General features: G+C 43.3%; 7 protein-coding genes across 7 annotated transcripts; 2 read left to right on the top strand and 5 right to left on the bottom strand.

Annotated features, from left to right (window-relative positions):
• Window positions 1–169: 169 nt before the first annotated feature.
• On the bottom strand, window positions 170–6,535 carry LOC6533150 (organic cation transporter protein). Its single transcript, XM_002093840.4, has 3 exons — window positions 4,904–6,535; window positions 1,879–2,321; window positions 170–1,492 (listed from the first exon to the last, which is right to left on the bottom strand). The coding sequence occupies exons 1-3, from the start codon at window positions 5,287–5,289 to the stop codon at window positions 342–344; spliced, it is 1,980 nt and encodes a 659-aa protein (XP_002093876.2). The 5' UTR covers window positions 5,290–6,535; the 3' UTR covers window positions 170–341.
• A 2,392-nt stretch (window positions 6,536–8,927) lies between these two features.
• LOC6533148 (brachyurin) lies at window positions 8,928–10,384 on the top strand. The gene is made up of 3 exons (XM_002093838.4): window positions 8,928–9,409; window positions 9,470–9,568; window positions 10,017–10,384. Exons 1-3 carry the CDS (start codon window positions 8,950–8,952, stop codon window positions 10,328–10,330), a joined length of 873 nt encoding a protein of 290 aa, XP_002093874.3. The 5' UTR covers window positions 8,928–8,949; the 3' UTR covers window positions 10,331–10,384.
• On the bottom strand, window positions 10,338–12,894 carry LOC6533147 (chymotrypsin BI). Its single transcript, XM_002093837.4, has 3 exons — window positions 11,300–12,894; window positions 11,065–11,240; window positions 10,338–11,001 (listed from the first exon to the last, which is right to left on the bottom strand). Exons 1-3 carry the CDS (start codon window positions 11,818–11,820, stop codon window positions 10,370–10,372), a joined length of 1,329 nt encoding a protein of 442 aa, XP_002093873.1. The 5' UTR covers window positions 11,821–12,894; the 3' UTR covers window positions 10,338–10,369.
• A 1,829-nt stretch (window positions 12,895–14,723) lies between these two features.
• LOC6533146 (protein tantalus) lies at window positions 14,724–16,590 on the bottom strand. Its single transcript, XM_002093836.4, has 3 exons — window positions 16,304–16,590; window positions 16,062–16,148; window positions 14,724–16,008 (listed from the first exon to the last, which is right to left on the bottom strand). The coding sequence occupies exons 2-3, from the start codon at window positions 16,115–16,117 to the stop codon at window positions 15,168–15,170; spliced, it is 897 nt and encodes a 298-aa protein (XP_002093872.1). The 5' UTR covers window positions 16,118–16,148; window positions 16,304–16,590; the 3' UTR covers window positions 14,724–15,167.
• Window positions 16,591–17,238: 648 nt separating this feature from the next.
• LOC6533145 (serine protease 1) lies at window positions 17,239–18,096 on the top strand. The gene has a single exon (XM_002093835.4). The coding sequence runs from the start codon at window positions 17,268–17,270 to the stop codon at window positions 18,054–18,056; it is 789 nt and encodes a 262-aa protein (XP_002093871.1). The 5' UTR covers window positions 17,239–17,267; the 3' UTR covers window positions 18,057–18,096.
• Window positions 18,097–19,727: 1,631 nt separating this feature from the next.
• Window positions 19,728–20,621, bottom strand: LOC6533144 (serine protease 1). Its single transcript, XM_002093834.2, has one exon. It carries the CDS (start codon window positions 20,582–20,584, stop codon window positions 19,778–19,780), a length of 807 nt encoding a protein of 268 aa, XP_002093870.1. The 5' UTR covers window positions 20,585–20,621; the 3' UTR covers window positions 19,728–19,777.
• A 358-nt stretch (window positions 20,622–20,979) lies between these two features.
• Window positions 20,980–21,919, bottom strand: LOC6533143 (serine protease 1). The gene is made up of 2 exons (XM_002093833.4): window positions 21,638–21,919; window positions 20,980–21,575 (listed from the first exon to the last, which is right to left on the bottom strand). The coding sequence occupies exons 1-2, from the start codon at window positions 21,895–21,897 to the stop codon at window positions 21,011–21,013; spliced, it is 825 nt and encodes a 274-aa protein (XP_002093869.1). The 5' UTR covers window positions 21,898–21,919; the 3' UTR covers window positions 20,980–21,010.

Below are 21,919 nucleotides of genomic sequence, written 5' to 3'. Positions count from 1 at the left end.
AAATGTAAAATATTATTATGGTGACATAGGTTCGAAACCAAACTAGATTTCCGGTTTGGAACCCGGGTATTCTGTCAACTTCTGTAACTTACATGCATTTTATCTACGTTTTTCTTGGTTTTTATCTAACCGTATTAAATTAGTTTAAAAAGATGATTTTAAAAATCTCTTAGTTCTTCGATTTGTTTACTTTATTCATTGTTTGAAGAGGCGCATATAAGTTCTTATTTCTAGTATCACAAAAGTCTATAACGACACTTAGAGGCTAGTTGATGCTAAAAATGCAAGGTAGAGCTATAGAATATTGGCTGCTATAACAATTAGATACCTAGTCGTAGTTCTTAGAGCTTTGTGGAGTTGCGTGACTTGATCGATCTACGCAGGATGCTGGATCTCAGTTCACCACCTGTTGAGGCATTCAAGGATGCACCCGTCTGGGTTCCCCTCACAAAAGCCTGAGATCGGACCTCCTCAACGTCGGCGTTTCTCTTCTCATCCTCATCGTCGTCCACCTGTTTGGCCAAACAGGGAAAGTCCCAAATGCTCTGACCACGTCCAAACTCCTCGCCGTCGCTTAGGGTTTGTGGCAGGACATGATTCAGGGTCTCCGGCAGTAGCAGCGCCAACAAGCCACCAATAATTCCCAAAATTCCGAGGATGATCAGTGGGAGGGCTTGGGAAATGTTGGCCAGATAAACCACAAATGGTGCTATGATGCTGGCCACATAACCCATGATGTGGATGAAGGCCACTGCCTGAGCCCTAACTACAGTGGGCAGAACCTCCGCCGCCCATTGCAAGCCAATGTTATAGCTGATGTTCACAAAGAAGCGACCCATGATGGCCAGGGCAGCGGAGTATATACCCACGGGCACCACAGTGGCCAATAAGCTGAACACTCCACTCAGAACCATGGAGCTGCAGGCCAGCCAACGGCGTCCAAATCGATCCAGGATCACCGTGAGCAGAGTATCAGCCGGCAGCTCCGTGAAACAGGCCAGAGTGAAGGTGAAGAAGATGTCCAATCCCAAAGAGCCTACATTCCTCACATGTCCATCGAAGACCAGGGATATGGCCATCCAGATGACAATTAGCAGCAGAGTAGTTCGGCGCAATCGTGGTGACTTGAACAGATCCAGTACCGAGTATTTGCCATTCTGGGCCTCCTGCTCCTGCATCCTCTTACAGCTGTCTGTGAAGATTTGGTATGTCTGCGGCGGGACCTGACGCCCATTGCCCTTCTCCAGTTTCTTCAGGATGCCCACGGCCTTGTCCACTTTTCCCTGTGAGACCAACCAGCGAGCTGATTCTGGTACCACGAAAGGGGTGAATATGGCCAGGAGTAGCGGAGCCGATGTCACAATGGCCAGGAGTTTCCAGTCGGCCAGAAAGTAGGCAATCCAGGGCAGGAGGCAAGCGGCGCCAGTGAAGAAGATAGCGATCGACATGTTGGCCACAAAGGTGCGGTACTTGGGACCAACGTACTCGAGAACTGGAAAAAAATTAAGTACAAAACTTAAAGTCAGTTTATCGACTGAAAATAGACTTCTGTATCTATCGCTGTTTTATGAGTTAGCTGCTAATTCTCTTTTATAATGGTTCTACATTATGTCAGACAGCTATTTATAAGTGCAAAAAAAGGTTAATGTTTTTACTTTTACATTCCCAAATCACGTGGTCACTTTGTGTATAACAATTTGACTTTTTAAGTTCATGAAACTTTCACAAGAATGGTTAACTCAAGGGTAGGGATTTGGTAAAGGAGTGAAACACACATTTACATTCTAATTTAAACCAATTTGCCAGTTTTTAATTATATTTGAATTTTTAAATAAATTCTCAAATATATGTATAATAGTTATAGGATCAACAACTCACCCAAAATGTACATCATTGTGAAACAGTTGTCGAAGGCGAATCCCACAAAGAATCGCATGATGGCGAACTCCCAGAAGTTGCCCACAAAGGCAGTGCCCACGCCGGCCAGCAGACCCATCATATTGGTGCCGATCAGGGCGGGAATACGACCAAACCGATCCGCCACCCAGCCAAAGAGCAACCCACCCACTATGGCGCCCAGAAAGAAGATGGACTGGGCATAGGTGGGCAGGGCGGCGTCATCGCACACCCAGTTCTGCTCGGTGGCCACCGTCGCGTAGGGTATCTCCGTGAAGTTATATGACCAGCCGTGGCGGCACTTGACCCGCGGCCACTGCGGATCGGCCATCACCTTGCCCTGGGCCAGTATGTCCGTGTAGTTGACGTCGTACATGTAACAATTGTTGTACTCCCCATTGGTCATGGGTATGGAAAGCGCCAATCTGCGGAAAGTAGACGGAAAAAAGGGGGGTATTTTTCGGTCAGTGCAATTAACTCATCCAGGGTCAGGCATGTGGAATTGTCTCCAGTTCTCAGACGCTCTAAGCCATGGCCAGCACTTCTGCATTGAGCACACAAAACAGCTAACAAAAGTACATATATCTGAGCATGAATATGTATGCGAGACAACTTAATTATCATGATCTTGAGGGTACTCGAAAATGCGGTTGCGACTTAAACGTTTTCGGGTACACTCTAACTGTCCATGTCTGCTCCATTTTGGACTGGTCTAAAGTGTTTGCATTTGGGGTATTAACAAGATTGATTGCTGTGCACTCGTGATAAATGTGGTGAGGCGGGGGACTTACAAAATCACGTAATATTTAAAGTATTCAATTATTTTCTTTACCCAGTTTTTAAAATAACTGCAGATTAACTTATAAGGTGTTTTTGTTCTCACGTTAAATATTAATGGATTATTATTGATATGAGTGTTGAACTTATATAATTTATAAGCCCCTTTTGCGCTTTTCTAAATTCAAGAGTCGCTTCAAGTTATGGATTTATTCAAATAACCAGCTTTATACCTCATTAATCTATTATCATATTATACTGGGAGCACACTTTGACATTAATCGATTTAATTAACATAATCGGCTAGACAAATTGAATTAAATTCTTTACTTAGTGAAGAGAAGGGAATGTTTTATTAGTTCATAATTTTAGTTCCCTCTATAATGTCTTTTAAAGTATAAATTAATGATTTCGTTGGTAGTGTAATCCGAAATCCGAATTTTAATCATGTATTATTTTGGAAAACTCCATTTTCGAGTGCTCAGTTTCAAGCCCATTTTCAAACCGGAAAGAGTGTCTTGAATTCGATGCGCCCGACTAAAGTCCATCATTAAGTCGGCGGTCTCACATCATCGCCGCCACACAACATTAGTTTTTTTGATGGTTGTTGTTGCTACCTGTGTTTGCTTGCTGCTGCTGCCTGCTGCGTTGTCGCAATGTTCACGCTGCGCTGCTGCTAATTAAACAATTTGGCCGGCCAACCTGGCTTATCTAACTAACCCAGCTCCCCTCCTCCATCCTCCCTCCCTGTGGCACCCCACCACCCACTGTGGGGCGGAGGAAAACGGTCTCCTTGCCACTGAAACCCACTGTGGTGGTGGGCTGTGCGGCATGGCAATTATACAGATGAACGTTTTTCGCAGTAAGGTTCTTTGCCTTATTAAGCCGCCGCTCTGACTGGAAAACCCAATCATGGCCCAAGGTCGTCCCGACTGGCCGTTCTATGCCAACTTGGCTCTAATGACTTGGCTCTGGTCAGAACACTCGTTTTCGTTACGTTTCATTCGTTTTCAATTCAAATCGCGCTGCATGCTTCAAGACTTTGCAAATGCTTCATACACAATTTGACTAGTATGTAGCATAGTATGTAGAATCGAGAATTTTTTGGGAATGGGGCTTAGAGCGGGCAAATCTTTGCGCGTGGCCAGTTCTTTTAATAAGGCTTTATCCAATTTGGTTAGGCTAAAACACACACATATTCATTTTGCAGGCTTAACCGGTATTAGCCTTAGCCTTTCGGTTCCAAGGTGATTGGTACTATTGGTTTGTAGTTACTGTGATCGATCAATTGCTGTTTTTTTATTTTGTGAAAGTTAAAACGGAACCGCATATTTAAGATTGCCATTTACGCACAATGATAGAACTTCCGGATGGGGATTGTTGGAATAGATTGTGCAAACGGGCTTCAGGAAAATGAGCTATATAATTGTGAATAAATAAATATAATAATTGGTTGTTATTCTTGCTGAATTCTTTGAGCTACTCGATCTCATTTAAGACCTTGAACTTTGAGGTATTTGAATTTGACTTTATTTTAGGAAATTAAAAGGTTAAAATATGATTGATTGTTATGAGTCATATTTGATGGTGAACTACAATAGTTGATTGATTTTGAGTGCTGACCAAATTGAATTGGTTGATTGTTCTGATAAAATTATAAATAATATTTTCTTATATTCATTTCGCACTTTTTGTTTATGACCCCTAAGAGCGACTAGTTATCTTAATAGAATTTTTATAACAACTTGATAACATGTTACTCTTAAAGCAATTAAATCGCAAAATTGATATGGCCATTACCACATACCGTAACTGACTTTAATTTAGTTATTACTATTATTTAGCACCCACAGCTGTGGGCAATCATTAAGTTTTGAAACAAGTTGTCTAATAGATTCATGAGCATTTGAATAGCCGCAAAGTCTTCATTACAATTTAGCACTTAAGGCGACGTCTACGGCTACTGCATTTTGGCATATAGTATAGCCAGTTTTGCATATAGTATAGCAGTTTTTCATATAGTATAGTAAGTATAGTGTGCTGGCCACCGATCAACTACGGGTATTGTTCACAACACATTTGAATATTTATGGCACACATAACGTGAATTACGCGCCTAACTGCGGATGGCATAACCGAACCATGGAGCCAAAACAGCTCTTTCTTGCATTTTTCCTTGGCTTCTTCAGTTTTCGAGGGAAAAACCCTGAGTAACGCGAGATTTTCTTACCTGGCCTCCACATCCAAGCCGTCCAACTCGGGCACATGACACCAATGCTGTTCGGGTATCAAGGTGAGGAATATTTGCGAGAAGTACACAAAGGCCACGAAGAACGAGAAGGGTATCATGCAGATGAACAGCAGCTTTTGATAACGGCCAAATTCCCCGATGAGTGGAAGTATGTCATCAAAGTCCATGCTAGGTGGCAGTGGATCACTGCCATTTCCGGTGGCCACTTCCTGGCCCTTCTTGAAGCCACCCACGTCCAGCTGGAGTTCTTTGTTGCCACCGCTTTTCCGGCGATGCAGCGTGTCTGCTCCAACGCCACTTGGTGGTGGCTCCTCGTGGGTAAATGCTTCATTAACGAAGTACGCTTGCTTGGCCTGGCCTTCCATAGCTATTGACTTTGGGGGGGCAATGTGGTATTCCGCGACCTTGCCTTATGTGTGTCACTCACTGCAGGTGATTCAGAACTTGACCGAAACGGCGTAAAAATCCAATTTGAAATCCAAACACTCGATCGAACTCGATTGCGGCGCACACGCGCGTTTCCGTTTCAAATCTGCAACTGACTGAGCACGCGCGCCAAAAGCCGTTTTTATATGAGCCCGGCCAAGAAGCTCGGCTTTAGGGGGTTTGCGGATTGGGGTTTGGGGTTTGGGGCTTCAGACGCTGCACTTGCTGCCAAGAACAAGAAGCCGACAGCAGCGAAAGTTTAGCAGCTGAGCAGCTGTTTGTTTGGTTCACACAGCTGGCAAACCGGTTCGTTTCGTATCGGATCGGTATTCTGAATCGGCTCTGAATCGGCACTGAATCGGCACTGAATCGGGGATGGGGATGTGGGGATGTAGATGGGGATACAGAACGCAGGCGAGCCCCAAACGATCATATCGAATGCCCGATCTTATGGCGGCATTTTGTGTTAAGAGCTCTTGGTTGCTTATTTTTAAGCCTGCCTTACGATCCGATCCATGACTCCCAGAAGTTCGGAAGGTGCCCGTGCACATCTTTTGGGCCCAGCTGGCTCTTGATTTTTATTAATAACCCCCTAAATGTGGTAGAAAGCCCGTGATTCACGCCGAAAACACTTGGCGCGATTGAGGAACTTAGCAAAAAGTATTTGTTATTTATTATTTGTTATATTTATAAATACGTCACGGCCCATTCATAAACTAAGCAGCGAGGGCACTAAACTCGTCAACCGAAAAAGCCATCTAACAAAACGAGTTAGAGCCCGAAGATCCAGGGGAGATGGGGGGAATTAGCCTTCAAAGACGTGATAGCCATTTATTTGAGCTTAACAGTTCATTGTTGCAATTGCAATTGTTATCACGTGATTGTTCATTACTTTATATTTTCATTAAACAATTTATGTATTTTAATGTGTTTAATAAAGTTAATATCGGTCACAGAAGTTATCAATTAACAATCATATAATTCAGTTGTTATTTTTGTACGAAGTCTTTAAATAGTTTATCCTACTTATTAACATATTTACACGAGTTTAATAGTTTAATGCGAATAGCTTGAACAACAAAAATGAGCCCTTTTTTATTTTCTAGAAACAATCTAGGTTATGTCTATACAATATTTAGAATTTGCTTTTTAATTAACAACTTTGTAATACGAATTTCGTCATTTGCTGATATTACGATAGTACTTTTCCATTGCGAATTCATATTTGTTTTCGGAAAATGTTTTTAATTCTTAATCTCAAAATATTTTTGTATTAATTAACATCTATATAATAATTCTATCCCGTCAAATAATGGCGTATTGCATAAAGAAATTTAATTCTAAAACAAATTTCAACAGGATTTGAAAAAACTAATTAACAATGGAAAATTACTCTTCAACTAAGTCTTTTTGATTTTTTTATTAATTAACATATATATTTTAAATGATTGTGTCAACATTATTCCCATTTCGAGAAAACTCCTTGTGAGAAACAATAATGAAATGTATTTCACAAACTTTGTAACTCACTTTTCAGTAAAAGTGTTTTCATATTTACAATTGTAACTTATCTTATTTATTACCATCTTCGTCTTATTAGGACTACTTGTTCCTCTTTCCAAAACTGGCAATCATCATTATGCCTTTTCGAGGCACACTTTTGAAAGATTTACACATCGACTTAATTTTGAACTCGTTAATTTTAAATTTTGCATATGATTATTTTGTTTCTGTGTACGAATGCGTGTATGCAATTAGATGGATACATATATTTCATTCAGAGCTTAACTGTTAAATTAATATTTTGATGTGTTTATGCCTTTTTATCTTATTTTTTTAGAAATGCCTTTTTATCTTATTTATTTACAAATGTTCGCGTTTTCAATTTAAGATATTTAAGATGTTACATGCGGAGGGCGGTGGCTCATGTATGCATTTATATTTATTATGAAGTCGCACCCATATCAAATAATTTCGCTTCTCATTACAACTGCACACGAAAATATTGCTCCCTTGACCGCTGCTGCTTTAAACCAGTTTAATCTTGTCTTATAAATTATATAATTATTTTACTCTGGCTAAGTGTATGTAACATAAACAAGATAGCCATTTGCCATGCTTTTGAATTGAGATATTTTTATCAAGTGGGGACATGTGGATCATTAATGATATTTAATGGATATCTTTTATTACAACATAACAGTATTTTAAGTAGTGAGGATAGTTTCAGATGTTCATAATATATTTCGGATGGTTAGATCTTACAAACCTCCTAGTGTATTTAAGTGTTCGACCCCTGAAACGAGCTTCACTTCCAGTTTGATTTGGATTTGAATTGGCTATGTGCTTTTTGTTACAGTTTAAAAGTTTGCTACGCATTTAATGTTTTAATTAGCTTTGCTGTGGGCCTGCTTCAAGGACTTTTGCCATTTATTATTGCCGATTTGCTAAATGTATCTATCAACGATTGTTGGGGAGCTAATAGAACGGCTATGTTTCTGATTTATAACGAGATAGTGTCATATGGGCAATTCGGTTTTATGTGTGCCTACCCGAGCACTTGGGGCAGGTGTCATTTGGATTGTGTAGTTTTTAGAAAGCTGTGCTAATTAAATGGGTAAACCTGTCCTTCTCTCAGTGGCTCTTCTCTGTGAACTTGTGGCTGGTTGAATGGACGTCTCGACGGGATTGTTTTGACGGCTTTTGTTTGGACTCGCTCAAAGCTAAGACGACCTTCAATTGAGCAAACAAAAATTGTTGCATTAAATCCATTTCCGTTTTGATTCATGTCTCGTTTAGTTCTCCGCTTTTGTTTCACCCGTTTGTTACTTATTTTATTGCGATTTGATTCCATAAGTATTGAGCTTTAATTGAGTTTGGAAGTTGTTTTGAAAATACCGAACCTTTTAATTGAATCGAGGGAAGTGCATTGGCTGTCATGACATCATAATGAGTCGCCAGGAAGTTCACACGTACGAGCGGACTGTTTACTCATATCATAGGCACATCGCAGTTTCAACTGCCAGAATTATGAATGTGGGCTCTCTAAGTTATGCAATTAAATCACAAAACCTCATTGCTAATCGATGTCAGCAGTTTTGCTATCGCCGTCAATACAAAAGTATTACAGATAAGCTTTGGCAAAGATAATACAATTACATTATACTTTATATAAAATATTCTACCATGGAATGTTGTTCCAGAAATTATTATTAAAAGTCTTATTGAAGAGTTAAGGTAATACTAGTTCCAGAAAATCTATAATCTACCATCTTTAAATGGTTAATTGCCTGTGGTTTGTCATCACTGCTCCAGATAAGCCCACTACAAACTGATTACTCTTGTTATGATTGCGCTTTATTGCCAATATTGGGGCAAAACCGATTCACACTTTTTGGTTTGCTCTACCGCCTTATCGCTACGAATAACGGTGGCATCGGCTCTATCAGTAGTGGCCAATAGACGATTATAAATCACCTCGGTTAACTCCAGTCGGGTTAATTCAGCAAAGATAATCGATGAATTATGATACCCACGCTCCCTTTAAAATCCGTATAAAAGTGCCCGCGTTCTTGGCCAACACTTTAGTTGCAATCAAAATGAAATTCGCCTGCGCTACGGTTGTGCTTTTGGCCACCATCCTGGGTGCCCAGTCCGTCGACTGGCAGTCGGTCAAGAACCTGAACATCGAGACTCCGATGCCCAAGGTTCATGGCGAGACGCTGCCCGGCGGCAGGATTACCGGTGGACAGATCGCGGAGCCCAACCAGTTCCCCTACCAGGTGGGACTATTGCTGTACGTGAACGGAGGAGCTGCCTGGTGTGGTGGCACCATCATCAGCGACCGCTGGATCATCACCGCCGCCCATTGCACGGACAGCTTAACCACCGGCGTGGATGTCTATCTGGGCGCCCACGATCGCACCAACGCCAAGGAGGTGGGACAGCAGATCATCTTTGTGGAGACCAAGAATGTGATCGTGCACGAGGATTGGATCGCCGAGACCATCACCAACGATATTTCGCTTATCAAGCTGCCAGTGCCCATTGAGTTCAACGGTGAGTGTTTCGTCACACGTTTTTATTGCAGAAATTTGTTACTAGTCAAATTCTTTATAGAGTACATCCAGCCCGCTAAACTGCCCGTGAAGTCCGACAGCTACAGCACCTACGGCGGAGAGAATGCCATTGCCTCCGGATGGGGCAAGATCAGCGACTGTAAGTGACCCTTAGACCCTAGTAAAAATGAACTCGATTGCTTAACTAGCAGAGAAAGTTAGGTTTTTACTACGCAACAAGCCAGTTTGGCACTTGCAAAATATGAAAACTCACCTAACATATTCTACGAGTGACTTAAGGGCGTAACAAATTTGTATTTTTGATATTTCATTGATTCAATTTACGATCGAAAAAAGCCATTTCACACGATATTTTACCTTTGTCCAAGTGAATATAATCTTCTTAATCTAGTCGCATAAAGCACTTGAAATTTATTATCAAAACTCGATTTTTATGTACTCTAATCTTGTCTCGCTTTTTTCAACACTTAATTTTATTTTTAAACAAGCTTAATGAGTATTTAATCTCTAAAAATATATGTAATGATAGTGGCTATAATTATGAACTATCCAAGAACTGTTCTAAGCAATGTTTCCCTACTTTCCAGCTGCCACCGGAGCCACCGACATTCTGCAGTACGCCAAGGTGCCCATCATGAACAACAGCGGCTGCTCCCCCTGGTACTTCGGCCTGGTTGCCGCCAGCAACATCTGCATCAAGACCACCGGCGGCATCTCCACCTGCAACGGCGACTCCGGCGGTCCTCTGGTCCTCGATGACGGCAGCAACACCCTGATTGGAGCCACCTCCTTCGGCATTGCCCTCGGCTGCGAGAAGGGATGGCCCGGTGTCTTCACCCGTATCACTTACTACCTGGACTGGATCGAAGCACAGACTGGTGTGGTCAACTACGGCAACTAAGCGTTGATTTTGATCTTAAAATAAACTTTTATTTTTGGGTTACAAGAAATAAAACTCGTGTTCGGAGTGTGGGCGTGACCGTGTTCGTGGTCTGACATTCTCGGAGATGTCCTCATCGGAAACAGGTCTCGGATGCACATCTAGTTCGTCGGGCACATCGTCCTCCAACTGCTCTTCCGTTTCCAAGCGTCGACTTTGTCGTGGTTTGCCATACTCTCGTACATACTGATCGAAGAATATTGCCTCCGTGGTATCCTGGTGGGAACTTACACCAGTCTCATCGCTAATCCAATCCAAATATGAGGCCACTTTGGTGAAGGCCGCCGGATAGCCGCGATCGCAGCCGTATATGCTGCCAAACGATGTAATGCCCACCAGGACTCTCTTCTTCGAGTGCCGCCTTTGGAGAACCAAAGGTCCTCCCGAATCCCCGTTGCACGTGGAACGGGCATTCCGTCCACTGGTGCATATATTTGTACCTCGATAGGAGAGCGGAAAGTTGGACTTGCATGTCCGTCCATCGATGATCTGCAGCTGGACATAGCGCAGCACATTGCTGATCGCATGGACTCCGGTGGCATAGCGACCCCAGCCGGATGCGATGGCCAGCTTGTTCTTGAAACTGCGATACTCGTAGTGCCTCTTCGGCAATTGAATGGGATGGATGCGCTCTAAAATGATGTATTATCAACAAATTATAGTTAGTTTCACAACTTTTTGATAACCTCACTCACCATTAAAGCTGACGGCATGAGGCAGTCTGACCAGCGCAATGTCATCCTTCAATCTCTTTGGATTCCAGGTGGGGTAGATCTGGAAGTTTTCGCTAGGCACCATCAGTCGAACCTGGCCCTTCTCCTTGGCGTTCTTGATCTCATTGGCGCCCAGGAAAACCAGTGCCCTCTTTGCCCTGCAAAATGTAGAAGCTTCAGATTATTGGATCTTTCGGATCTCCTATGCATCAATTACATGTCGACACAGTGGGCAGCGGTGATGACATGCTTATCAGAGATCAGTGATCCACCACACCAGTACAGACCCTTGGGTCTTTGAAGCAGCATTCCCACCTGGTAGGGAAAACAGTGGGGATTGCCCACATCACCGCCAAAGATGCGATCCATGGCCATCGCGCCCTCGGGCAGCATCTTCTCCATCAGCGGCGTGGTTTCCAGATTAAGAACCAGTGGCTCCCGATCGTCCTCTTCGCTGAATGAGCCCAACCCCCTGCCCATTCCCAACCCCTTCATATGCCGATTGTCCACGTTGCTGGCACTCATTTCCGCATCGTGCTCCTGGGAACCGGATGAGGATGCGGAGGAGGTAAAAGGGGAGGATGAGGAAGAGGAGAGACCGTCGGGACCGGGGTACATGGACACCAGGTACATCGGCTTAACCTGCTGCCAGTCCAGCGCGATGCAGTGCATCGTTAGCCATGTCAGCCAAATGAGCAGCAGCAGCGTGGCACTTGTATGCACAGATTGTTTGGACATTGGCTTGGTCGCTTTGTTCGCGCACGCATTTAATTTTTAATTGCGAGTGCAATTGCTGGCACTTATGTTGATTCGACTGCTTTCACTGCTAACTGTGTTTCCTTTGCATGGTTTCCTGTTTAGCTGAATGCGGGTATTCTAAAACTGCTTACTTCCGGCGCCGTTAGGCTTTTATACGAATTCTAAACTATGTTCTTGGTTTCTTGGGGATCAACTTCCTGGAGCTTTGCTTTCTTAGTTGTTTTGACAACTATTTTGCTCAACTTTTTCAAAGATTTATCAACTTCAGTTGCTGCCTAACCACTTCAATATACCACTAGTCGAATTAATTGATATTAATATCGTATCTTTACCTGAATACTCGGCTTAAAAGAGTTATTGGTATGAAGATTTATATATTTCGCAAGAATTTCTCGCGTGTCTGGTCAGTTTGTCTTAACAGCTTTTTGTGCTTACTTCCCTATGTTTGTATGTAAGTATATATTTAATTGTTTATATTTTTATTCCGATTTACTTCGTTTATAAGTTCTGTCCTAATGCCTTGATTCAGAGGTAACACTGAAATTCCCTGAACTGCTTTCTATCCTGCTTCCTGGAAGTATTGTGCTGCTTGTTTCGTTCTGGCCACTGCTTCCTTGACAGTGAAAACTGCTTTCCTTTCGACAGCTGGACTTCGACTTCCTGACTTCCTTGCGTCCACTTGCACTTCCGCGACGCTCGCCTCCTGCCACTCGTTCACCCACTGGTCACTTTTGTTTTTCCCGTTTAGCAAAGCCGTTACGCTGGTTACTGGACACTTAACCGCTTTGAAAACCCCAGTTGAAATCGCAACGCGCGTCGTAACCTCCAGTCCGCCGCCAGTACTGCTTTCTTCGCGTCTATTTAGCCACTGCGCCGGCGCGCAGGTTGCCAGCATTTTTATAAACTCTTTTGCCAGCAGCGCTGAAATTGCGCGCCGCCTTAATTATTTCATCTATTTGGCTGCATTTCAGCTGGCCGCGCACAATTGCAGTTGCATCAATTTGGATTAATTTGCCACTGAATAATGCTCCCCTGTCAATCGACGATCACTCTCTCTCTTTTAGTATTTGCATCTGACTCTTGACTCTTCTTTTCATTGAGGAACTGTCACTTTTCGCAGTTGAAATCCGCCCTTTGCCACAAACGTTGGTCCGCATTTTAGTCGCAAAAATGGATATATGTGCCGCATAGGTTACATTTCACCGTGGATCTCGGCCTGTGTTTGTGGTTTTGCCATTTAAATTGAATGCGAAGCTGTAACTCTAGTTATCCGCCCGCTTTGGCGCTATTACATCACTCCCCACTTCACTCACTTCTCGCTTTAACTCCATCTTCATTATGCATTTGCGATCGTGTTTTATATATTTTTTCTTTTCTTTTTTTTTCTTAGAGTCTTCCATTGAGAAAAAAAAGCTCCAGTGGTTTGCTGTAAGTGAAGCTGTTATAGTTATACGATTTGCAAGCCGCCTCTGTTCCATCTTCAGCCTAAGTTGGGATTTTATTTGGCCACACAGTGAAGCCTCCCTATGTTCAACTGGATTTTCATTCCAAAAAGTATCATATCGAAACATAGCTTATTACTTAGTAAAGTTACATTAAATACAAATTCCTCAATTTATAACTTTAAATTTAAGTAAAACTCACAACATATTTTAAATGCAGTTTCTATAGATCTAGCTTTCATAACAAGTCTTACAGTGCTGCTTGATGAGTGTTCCACTTCGCGGGGCTTGACTGTGCGATTTGTCTGCACCAACCACAGTAGCTGCAAGTTGATGGTACGCCTTTGATTCAAATTAAGCCGACTACTGGGACTGCAGACCTCAAGGGTATTGCCAGGGCAGATGTGGGAGGTTCAAGGGAAGGTGCCTGGTCTCTGGCCCGGCTTTGGGTTTAGGTTTGAGTTGGGTATTTGGATTGGGGGAGGCGGACAGCTGTCGGTGGCTCATAGACAAATTAACAGTTTTCCATGCGGTTGCATGCAGCTCAACTCACTGGCGGCAATGGCATGTGTAGAATTCTTAGCAGGAAATGAAGTGCAGCATAAAATATGCATGTGTTGTTAATTAAATTAATTCGTGCACCGCCTGCCGCCTACCGACTGAGATAATCAGCTTTATTTGGTGTTGAAAGTATTTCTGTTACCTGTCGGTTGGCCATTGTTGTCGATTTAGGAAATTACTGCGGTCTGTGTGCCTAGCCAAGCAAATAAATCAAATCGTCTCGCGCTCGCCGATGATGTGATATGTTCAAATCGAATCGAATGGAATCGAATTGAGGTAAATCAGATCGCGATTGGATCGAAATGAAGCCGAATGTAATGAGGCTGCAACAACAGTGAGGCACAACAGCATGATTATGCAAATGCAACAGCAACAGCAAATGCACCACAACACAGCGCCACAGCACCACTGCAACACAGCACCACAACACCACCCACCACCCCCTTGTTAGGCGACGGTGGTGCAGTTCGATATCGTGCGGTGGTGCGTCTATATCTATATCTATGTCTATATCTTTGTCTACATCTATACATTTATATTTGCTGCATAATCGCGCCCGTTGCATGTTGCACTCATTAATAATGGGCGCGTTTTTGTTACTGCATTTTATTGCACTTGCTAATCACGCGGCGGCCGTTAAATAATTGAGCTTGAACGCCACCCGGCTCGCACAATTCGTCCAGGATTTTGGCCACCTCGGTGCGTTTCGCTTCCGTTTCGCATTCGATTGGGTTTATTTATTAGTTTCTTTTAGTGTTCCTCGTTAGCGCACTGTTTACCACCCCAAATCGCTCTTTATAGCCTATTATGTCACGAAATTTACTGGAATTTGGGGAACTAATAAAAATAGCTGAGTTAAATTATAAATCACAAACTGTGTTAAGTTACAAAAACATTTCGAAAAACACTATTTTATTCTTGTCCAATAGATTATAAAGTCTAACACAAATTTAAAAGAAATTCAATCATGAATCCCACAGTATTATAAAATTCCCTTGAATTTACATGATTTTCCGAGCGACAGTGCATGGATATGTATGTATTTTCATCATTTATTTATGGTCTTAATGGCTAGGCACAGAATCGTATTCTATGGCTGGATAAGTTTAGTTCTAGGTATAGCTCTTATTTTGTTTTCTTCTACATGCTATTTACACTCATATAACTTTTATGGGGCTTAAGACTAAGGTGTGTGAAGTAAACCAAACGAACGTAAAACCTAACTTCATAATTGGTATCAGTACATTTGTTTTTGGACACTATTAGCTAGTTTTAATGCAATGAAGAATAATGGGGGCGCATTTAATGGATCATTCAGTCTCTCTACTCAAAGCCCGCCGGTTGCATGAGGAACTGGTGTTGGCTGCTCATTGCCGGCAGCTGTATGTCTTCCATGGTCATGGATGTCTTGGGTAGCTCGATGGTCTCCACCGAACCTCCCGCCTCTCCATCATCCCCCTCCAGCATGGCACTGTCGAAGCTCTTGTTCAGGCGATCGTGGAACTCGGTCATGGAAATTTTCTTGAGTGCGAATCGCTTGCCAAAGGTCTTCTTCACCTTCTGGCGGCGCCTCTTCGACAGGATTTTATTCTTGTTCAGACCATCGCTAAAGGATATGGCCCGGCGCAGTTTGCGACCCCAAACCTTGACTACCTTCACTTGGCTGCTGATGGAGCACTCCTCGCTGTCGTCCTCAGCATCGGCGGCATTCTCGTCGCTGGGTTCCTCGAAGATTGTCTCCAGATTGGTGGGCGTGAACTTTTTCATACGCTTGTTGGTGTAGATCTTTTCAATGCTCTTCAGCGTTTGCGCATTTGTGTTCAGCTCTTTGCGTTGCTTCTTTTTGATGGGTTTCATGATGGCGCTGCAGATCCGGTTGAAGTTGTCCTTGGACACCCTGGCGGGCATCCTACGACGAGCCACGCCCGCTCGAGCGCCAAAACTGGAACTTCGTCTGGATGATCCACTGATGCAATCGCTGTCGTCATCATTGTCCTCGCAGCGACTCAACTGGGAGTCCACATCGTCGGAGTCTTGCGATGCACTGCTGACATTGTCATCGGAATCGGGCGCAGCTATGGGCTCGGATGTGTCCTGCATCTCCTCCATGTCCGACATGGCCATCTCCTTCAGTCGCCACGAGAGATTCGAGCTGGTGGATGACCTGAAGTGAAGATTTTCAGGATAGTTATCGGTAGATGTATTCTAAGGACTTACCTGTTCTCCTTTGGTTGAAACGTGATCTTGGCAAAGTCGTAGACAATGTTATCCATTATATTTGCCGTTGAACTCTAGAAATCATTCCTAAAATGCATATGTATGTACATGTAGTTTTCTATTGTGATGAAGAGGTTTATTCTTTGTATATTAGCTCAAAGATATCAGTACATGCTATTGGTTCTGCTGACTTACTTGAAATAGAGTTTTAGGACGTCGAAGATATCCTATAGTTTACTTACCTTTGCAAAATCGCGCATTTCCTTGTTGTAAAACCCTTTTTTCTGCAGGCGTCTGTCTGAAAATGCAGATCTTTGTCACTCCGGGGGGTAATTTATCGGCAATTTGCTATTTTCAAGCGAAATATATCGCCGCCAAGTGGTGTTTTTCTGAAATCTGGGTTGAACTATATGCAAAGATGCTGAAAAGTCCTATTTTGCATACAATTAAATGGCAAAATTACAACTTTTGTGTTCTTTTTGTAAAATAAACAGCTTGGATTAGAGCTGGTTCAACCACTCACAGAGTTATCGATAAGTCGAGTAGTCGGCCAACAGAGATAGCAGCTATCGATTTCGTTTTTAGTGAAAACTACTTTCGCTACTTTCGAAAAAACATTTTGTCAATATTATTAAATAGCTTAAAACCTTATCTAAGGTGCTCAAGATTCAGTGCCTCCTAGTGAAAATGTCAAATATTTTCAGCTCAACTGAGCAACGTAAAAGTGTGGCAAGGCCAAATGGTTGGTGCACTCGCTTACTTAATGAGTGGTAGCACTGCTTGAAAGTAGCCGTTACATTTAAATAGTGTAAATTTATGCACTTTCGTTAAAAAGAAAGGCATTCGCAGCTACGGTTATATTTATAGATATATTATTTATATTATATTTGTTTATTGTAAAATGTAATTACATTTGGGTATAATCCCGTTTAGAGTAATAAAACAAATATATTTTATTGTCATTATAAATCCAACTCCGACAAGCCTCCATTGATAATGGACACATTTAAATCTTATCGAAAGTGGCACTTTCCATTCACGATTCGTCCAGCTGGCTTAACTCCGCATACAAAACATGGACCGTTGTTATCTGAGAGTTGTAAATTATGTTCCCTGCGGATTATTTCGTTTCCGGTTGAAAAGAAGTCCTATAAAAGTGGCGCGTTCGTTTGTTTACCATTATTAAGTGTGCTAAACTTAACTAAGATGAAGGTGCTAGCGGTTCTGCTCCTGGGGGTGATTGCCTCCGCCACGGCTTTTGAGAAGGCGGTCTTCTGGAAGGATGTGCCCGTGGGCAAGGCCTCGATCGAGGGTAGGATCACCATGGGATATCCTGCCTACGAGGGCAAGGTGCCCTACATTGTCGGCTTGGGCTTCAGCAAGAACGGCGGTGGCACCTGGTGCGGCGGCTCCATCATCGGCAACACCTGGGTGATGACCGCCAAGCACTGCACCGATGGCATGGAATCGGTGACCATCTACTACGGAGCTCTCTGGCGCCTGCAGGCACAGTACACCCACTGGGTGGGACGCAACGACTTCATCGAACACGGATCTGGTGACATCTCTCTGATTCGCACCCCGCACGTCGACTTCTGGTCGCTGGTCAACAAGGTTGAGCTGCCCAGGTACGACGATCGCTACAACAACTACCAAGGCTGGTGGGCCCTCGTCTCCGGATGGGGCAAGACCTCCGACGATGTTGGCGTCTCCGAGTACTTGAACTGCGTGGATGTCCAGATCGGCGAGAACTCCGTGTGCGAGAACTACTACGGCAGCTTCTCCGGCGACCTCATCTGCATCCCCACCCCCGAGAACAAGGGCACCTGCAGCGGCGACTCCGGCGGCCCATTGGTCCTCCACGACGGCAACCGCCAGGTGGGCATCGTGTCCTTCGGCTCCTCCGCCGGCTGCCTCTCCAACGGTCCCAAGGGAATGGTGCGCGTCACCAGCTACCTGGACTGGATCCGCGACCACACTGGAATCTCTTACTAAAATGGAGATGATTCAATAAAAATGCGCTAAACAAAAATATAAAGGGTTATTGATTTTCTTTACTGGCGATCAAGTTGCAGAAGGCATAAAGAACTAAACTGAAGGTTGAAATATACATATATGTATTAGTATTTTTATATTTTTTGCAAATTTTGATGATGATTTTACCCATTTGCCGAAAATCGATTTTCTGCGTTTTTGCGATTATTAATATCAGTATTTTGATCAGAACTTCCGAAGTATTGGTCCGAATATTGAATGTTATACCTCGTTGAGTTCGTAATTAAATTTCCAATCGAACTGTGTTTTCAAAATAAAATTCTATTACTTTCACATTTTTTGCAATTTTTGATGATGGTACCCCTTACAAAAAATGCGAAAATTGGCCAAAAATTATTTTAACAGAGTCGGTCAAAAAGTGATTTGGTTGATTAGTATTGGTAATTAGGAGTACAAAAATGTAATTCTTTTAACATTCTGACCATTTTAAGCCAAATTATACCGAAAATACCAATTGTAAATATCAAAATTTTGCAAATATCGATTTTCTGTGTTTTTGCGTAAATTATTATCAGAATTTTGATCACAGCATTCGAAATAGTGGACTAAATATGGAATGTCATACCTCGCTGAGTTCGTAATTAAATTTCCAATCGAACTGTGTTTTAAAAAAAAATTTCATTTTTTTCACAATTTTTTGCAATTTTTGATGATGATTTTTTTCTATTTGCCGAAAATCGATTTTCTGCGTTTTTGCGATTATAAATATCAGTATTTTGATCAGAACTTTCGAAGTATTGGTCCGAATATGGAATGTTATACCTCGTTGAGTTCGTAATTAAATTTCCAATCGAACTGTGTTTTCAAAAAAAATTCTATTCTTTTCATATTTTTTGCAAATTTTGATGATGGTACCCCTTACAAAAAATGCGAAAATTGGCCAAAAATTATTTTAACAGAGTCGGTCAAAAAGTGATTTGGTTGATTAGTATTGGTAATTAGGAGTACAAAAATGTAATTCTTTTAACATTCTGACCATTTTAAGCCAAATTATACCGAAAATACCAATTGTAAATATCAAAATTTTGCAAATATCGATTTTCTGTGTTTTTGCGTAAATTATTATCAGAATTTTGATCACAGCATTCAAAATATAGCTCCAAATATGGAATGTCATACCTCGTTGAGTTCGTAATAAAATTTCCTATCGAACTGTGTTTTCAAAAAAAAATTCAATTTTTTTCATATTTTTTGCAATTTTTGATGATGGTACCCCTTACAAAAAATGCGAAAATTTGGTCAAAAATTATTTTAACAGAGTCGGTCAAAAAGTGATTTGGTTGGTTAGTATTGGTAAATAGGAGTACAAAAATGTAATTCTTTTAACTTTCTGACCATTTTTAGGCGAGTTTTACCGAAAATACCAATCGTAAATATTGAAATTTTGGCGAAAATCGATTTTCTGTTTTTTTGCGAATATTAATATGTATATAATAATGTATATAATATATTATATCAAAATGTATATACATATGTATATGTACATATATATTCTAAAGACGGTCGTATAAATCGAAGTATGAGCCATTTACAGTAGATCATAGATCGTAATATTTTTCTAATATCCTATTATAAATATAAAGGATAACAAGGATACAAAATACCAACGGATTTGGATGCATTATTGTATTTCATTTATTTCCTTAAATTGGCGAAATATATTAGTAGGAAATGCCGGTGTGGTCACGGATCCAGTCCAAGTAGCCGGTCACTCGGGTCAATCCCTTGGGGCCGTTGGACAGGCAGCCGTCGGCGGAACCGAAGGACACGATGCCCACCTGGCGGTTGCCGTCGTGGAGGACGAGTGGGCCGCCGGAGTCGCCGCCGCAGGAGCCCTTGTTCTCGGGCGTGGCGTAGCACAGGCTGTTCTCGGTGATGAAGTGGCTGCCGTAGTAGTCCATGCAGACGCTGTTGTCCGATATCTGGATGTCCACGCAGTTGAGGTAGTCGGTCATGCCGCTGGTATCGGAGGTAGCGCCCCATCCGGAGAGCAGGGCCCACCAGCCGTAGAAGTTGTTGTAGCGATCATCGTACCTCGGGAGCTCCACCTTGTTGACCAGCGACCAGAAGTCCACGTGCGGAGTGCGAATCAGGGCGATGTCGTTGCGCAAGTTGCCGGTATCGTAGTCGGGATGGGTAATCATGTCCGATGAGACGTGGGTGAACTGCGGCTGGTGGCGCCACACGGCTCCGTAGTTGATGTTCACGTAACTGGCTCCGTAGGTACAGTGGGCGGCAGTGAGTACCCATTCGTGGCCAATGATGGAGCCACCGCAGTTCCAGCCACCGTTTCCGCTCTCGAATCGCAGGGCTACGATGTAGGGCACCTTGCCCTCGTAGGCGGGATATCCATTGGTGATACGTCCGTTGATCCTCTTGCCCGCGGGCATGTCCTTCACGGGCACAGCCTTTTCATAGGCCGCCGTCAAGGCAAAAGCCGAAATTATCAGAACACCTAGCACCTTCATCGTCTTGGTACGTTTTCCACTGTTAGCAAATTCACTGGCACAACTTCTTATATAGCCTCCTGAATCAGTGGTTGTAAATATCCGTAATCCGTTGGTTCGAAGATTTACGATCTCCTTTCATATTCGAGCATTTGGACTTCTTCCTACTTTGTATATAACTTAAAAAAAGATACTCGTAGAGTACCCGTGCACTTGTACCTTGTTCTAGGTTCGTTGATGAGTATGTAAAAGGTGGAAGGAAGCTTTTCCGAACCAAGTTCGTGGCCATCGGGTATTTGATAGTAGCGATCTCTCGTGTTTTTAGCTTAAAAGTATGCTACAAAATATTATTTTCTAACCAGTTCGTCTAAAACCTAACTTGGCCACAGTTTTCCCAGAATCGAAGAGTCTCGGTGTTGGTTAATAATCGTTTTATTCATGATGTGCTTAGTAGGAGACGCCGGAGTTGGTCTTGATCCAGTCCAAGTAGCTGGTCACACGGGTGAAGCCAGCAGGGGCACCGGACTCGCAACCAGCGCTGGACACGAAGGAGGTGACACCGATGAGCTTGCCGTTGCTGACAAGGACCAGTGGGCCGCCAGAGTCGCCGTTGCAGGTGGATGTCTTGTTGGGGGTGGCAACGCAAATCACGTTGTTGGTGGCGATCAGAGAGCCATAGGTGTTCTGGCAAACGGCGACGGACACAACAGAGAAGTCTTCGTACTGCAGGGTGTTGGCGACGCTGGAGGCGGCATCGGAGGTCTTGCCCCATCCGGAGGCAACGGCGGTCTGGCCGGCGTAGGTGGAGTAGGTACCGGCGATAGCGGGCAGCTCAACCTTGTTGATATCGGTGGTGAAGGAAACCGACGGGGTCTTGATCAGGGAAATGTCGTTCCTCAGCACAACCGAGTTGTAGCTGGCATGCTGCACGAAGTTGGAGCTGGCAACGGTCTGGGTGAGCTTGGCGCTGGTGCGCACGGTGGCTCCGTAGTAGATGGTCACAGCGGAGGCACTAGAATTTAAATCGTAATAATTAATGTAATGTTACTGCTTTAGATGGACACTTTTACTTACCCAGAAGTGCAGTGAGCAGCAGTCAGAACCCATTGGTTGTCGATGATGGAACCACCGCACCACCAGCTGCCGCTGGTGCTGGCGAAGCTGAGTCCCACCTGGTAGGGGAACTGGCCGGCAGTGGCGGTCTTGCCGTTGGTGATGCGACCCTCGATCGAGGCCACGGCGGGCAGGTCACGGGGATGGATCGGCAGCTGCTGGGGCAGCAGACCGGCGGAGGCGGTGGCCAGAGCCAGGGCGAATACTACGAGCACTTTCATGATGATGGTCGGAGAACGAATG

This window comes from Drosophila yakuba, chromosome 3L (genome assembly GCF_016746365.2).
Source record: "Drosophila yakuba strain Tai18E2 chromosome 3L, Prin_Dyak_Tai18E2_2.1, whole genome shotgun sequence".
Classification (NCBI taxonomy): Eukaryota; Metazoa; Arthropoda; class Insecta; order Diptera; family Drosophilidae; genus Drosophila; species Drosophila yakuba.
Note: the sequence above shows the minus strand (reverse complement) of the source record. Positions and strands in the feature narration are given on the sequence as shown.